Source organism: Monopterus albus, unplaced genomic scaffold (genome assembly GCF_001952655.1).
Source record: "Monopterus albus unplaced genomic scaffold, M_albus_1.0 scaffold106.1, whole genome shotgun sequence".
NCBI classification, from domain to species: Eukaryota; Metazoa; Chordata; class Actinopteri; order Synbranchiformes; family Synbranchidae; genus Monopterus; species Monopterus albus.
The window spans coordinates 2183314-2185709 of NW_018127986.1; the positions used below are offsets into that span (position 1 = coordinate 2183314).

The 2396-nt window shown below is 40.8% G+C and overlaps 1 protein-coding gene across 1 annotated transcript in view; it reads left to right on the forward strand.

Annotated features, from left to right (window-relative positions):
* The window catches only part of LOC109966138 (inflammation and lipid regulator with UBA-like and NBR1-like domains), an 8581-nt gene extending 6191 nt beyond the window's left edge, over positions 1-2390 (forward strand). Inside the window, exon 5 of the mRNA XM_020610770.1 lies at positions 1092-2390. Within this exon, the coding sequence (XP_020466426.1) occupies positions 1092-1127 (36 nt within the window). The 3' untranslated portion in view covers positions 1128-2390. The remainder of the gene's footprint in view (positions 1-1091) is intronic.
* The last annotated feature ends 6 nt before the right edge of the window (positions 2391-2396 follow it).

Below are 2396 nucleotides of genomic sequence, written 5' to 3' on the forward strand. Positions count from 1 at the left end.
CCGCTCTTAGTCTGACCCGTCACCCAGGACCTGTTTGCCTTGGGAGACCCTACCAGGGGCATATAGCCCCCGACAACATAGCTCCTAGGATCACTCGGGTACTCAAACCCCTCCACCACAATAAGGTGGCGGTTCAAGGAGGGGTATCATGGTGGTGCTTAAGAAAAAAAAATCAAGGATTCACTAAAGTCATATTAATTCATTTGCTGAGCTAGAACTGACCAGTGTTTTCATTATTGATTTATCTGCAAAATATTTTCTCAATTAATCAATTAGTTGCTTAGTGTATAATACAAAGAAAAGCAGCAAATCCTCACACTAGAGAAGCTGGGATATTCAGGAGTTTTGCATTAAAAAATGATTAATCAATTCTAAAAACAGTTAGACCTTTGCAGCCCTGTCCATTCATTTCTGTGGGGGACTGCGTTCACCGCAGCCAGCACTAGCACCACAAGGGGCTTCAGCAAAACGACACAGCCCTGTACGGTGAAAAAATTGGATCTTGTTAAACTTTTGCTGAACTAGATGATGTGACCAGTCTCATGCGGGGGACAGATAGTGTGCACACTCACTGGAAGAAATCTCTTGTTCATCCTGTTAGCATGAGCATTCACTGCTATTCAATCCCGAATTTGGGCCACAGCCACAAATGCACCATAATGACACACTATGTGTTTTCATTAGTAGGCTATTGGATGTTAAACTGTGTTTTTTTTAACCAATCAGTGCCAACACACTAGTAGAAATTGGTGCCAACATAAAGTAGACTACGTTAGCAGCATGGCTGACCAAGACACAACAGAACCTCACAGGCTGGAAACATGAATGAAGCCACTCACATCGAGTTGTCCCTACCAACACAGCCTCCTGCGTTAAAGTACGTCTGAACACCCACTAACTTAACTGTCAATCGACTAATCATTGAGTCGACCGTTTCAGCTCTACAGCCGACATTTTGACTGTACATGTAGTGCAGTACGTACAAACCCATGACTCAGTAAGATCTTTATCTGTCTTGTTTAACTTGTGTCCTAAATGTCTTGCAGCCTTCCTGTCTGTTGTTTTTCATCATTTCCCCTCCGTCCTCACAGGGTATACAGGAGCCCTATCCTTTTGGACACTCTTAAATCATGGGACTTGTCACAGTGAAGCAGCACTAAACCATACCTCTGGAGTCTGTCACACCAGCAAGAAAAGGAAGAGGTTTTGTCAGTAGCTGGTGGTGAGTGTGGAGATTTAAAAACACTTTATGCAAAGTCCAGCTACACTTTGAGAAACCAGAGCCCAGCGCTCCTGACGTGCAGCTCAACCCACATCCCAGACCCACTGGATGCACGTGTGAATGCAAAATTAAAAGAGGAGTGCTATGAGTCTTTGGAATCGTCCCCCCACCCCAGCTTTTTTTTAGTTGTCAGAGTGAAATTGAACAACGATTACCCGGAGTGCGTATTTGTGAAATCTTGTGTACAAGTATGAATTGTGCAACTTGAAAGAGACTTTGGAGGAAAAGCCATTTATTTTGCCAACTGATTCTCCAGTTTAAGCTCCAACTCTGGGTTTTTTGGACCATATCTCTGTAACTAATAAATAATTTACTTCATAATTCACTTCTCACCTTAAGGTTTTAATATATACTTTTAAGAGATGGGCAACAGTAGCATCCTCTATAGATATATTTAGAGGCCAGTCAGTTTTTACCTGAGGTTTTCAACATGACGTGCACTTTGAACAGTCATTTTTATGCTTCATAGTAGCTGTCATTTTTGGAGTATTTCAGTTTTCGTCCACTGGAGGGAGTCATCTATTACTCTGACAAGAGGGGAATCAGGTCTGAGAGATGGACATTTTATTTATAGTGTGGCTCTAATGATTTAGTCTAGATTACTGCACAGGAGCATTTTTCTTAAGCTAGAATGTAGAGTCATCACTTTTATTTTCTTCTGCCTTCTGCAGTCAAACAGGATGTTTTTGAAGCGCCTTACTGTGAATGGATGCAAGCCAGAATTTTATTAGACTGAATCTGATTTGGCAAAAGACTCAAGGAGTCCAGAAAGACAGTGAAGGTTTCCTCTCACCTATTAATTAGTCATTGCCGACACTTGGAAAATACACACCTATGAAATATCAGAAGGTTGTTGGCAGAATATTCGTTATTGGTAATAAATGCATAATTAAAGATCTATGTTTTATTTAGTTTATACATGCTTGCATTAAAATTAAATACAGATAACAGGACTAATGTAGCCAATGCCATTGGACACTGAATCCAAGCCATATGAACAGCAGCACAGACAACATCAAATAATGAGAACGTTTTTGTCACCCTGCTCTGACCTTTCATTTTAAAGCTGTCTGGGATTCGTTTTCTTTTTCTTTTTAACTGAATGTTTTTGCTG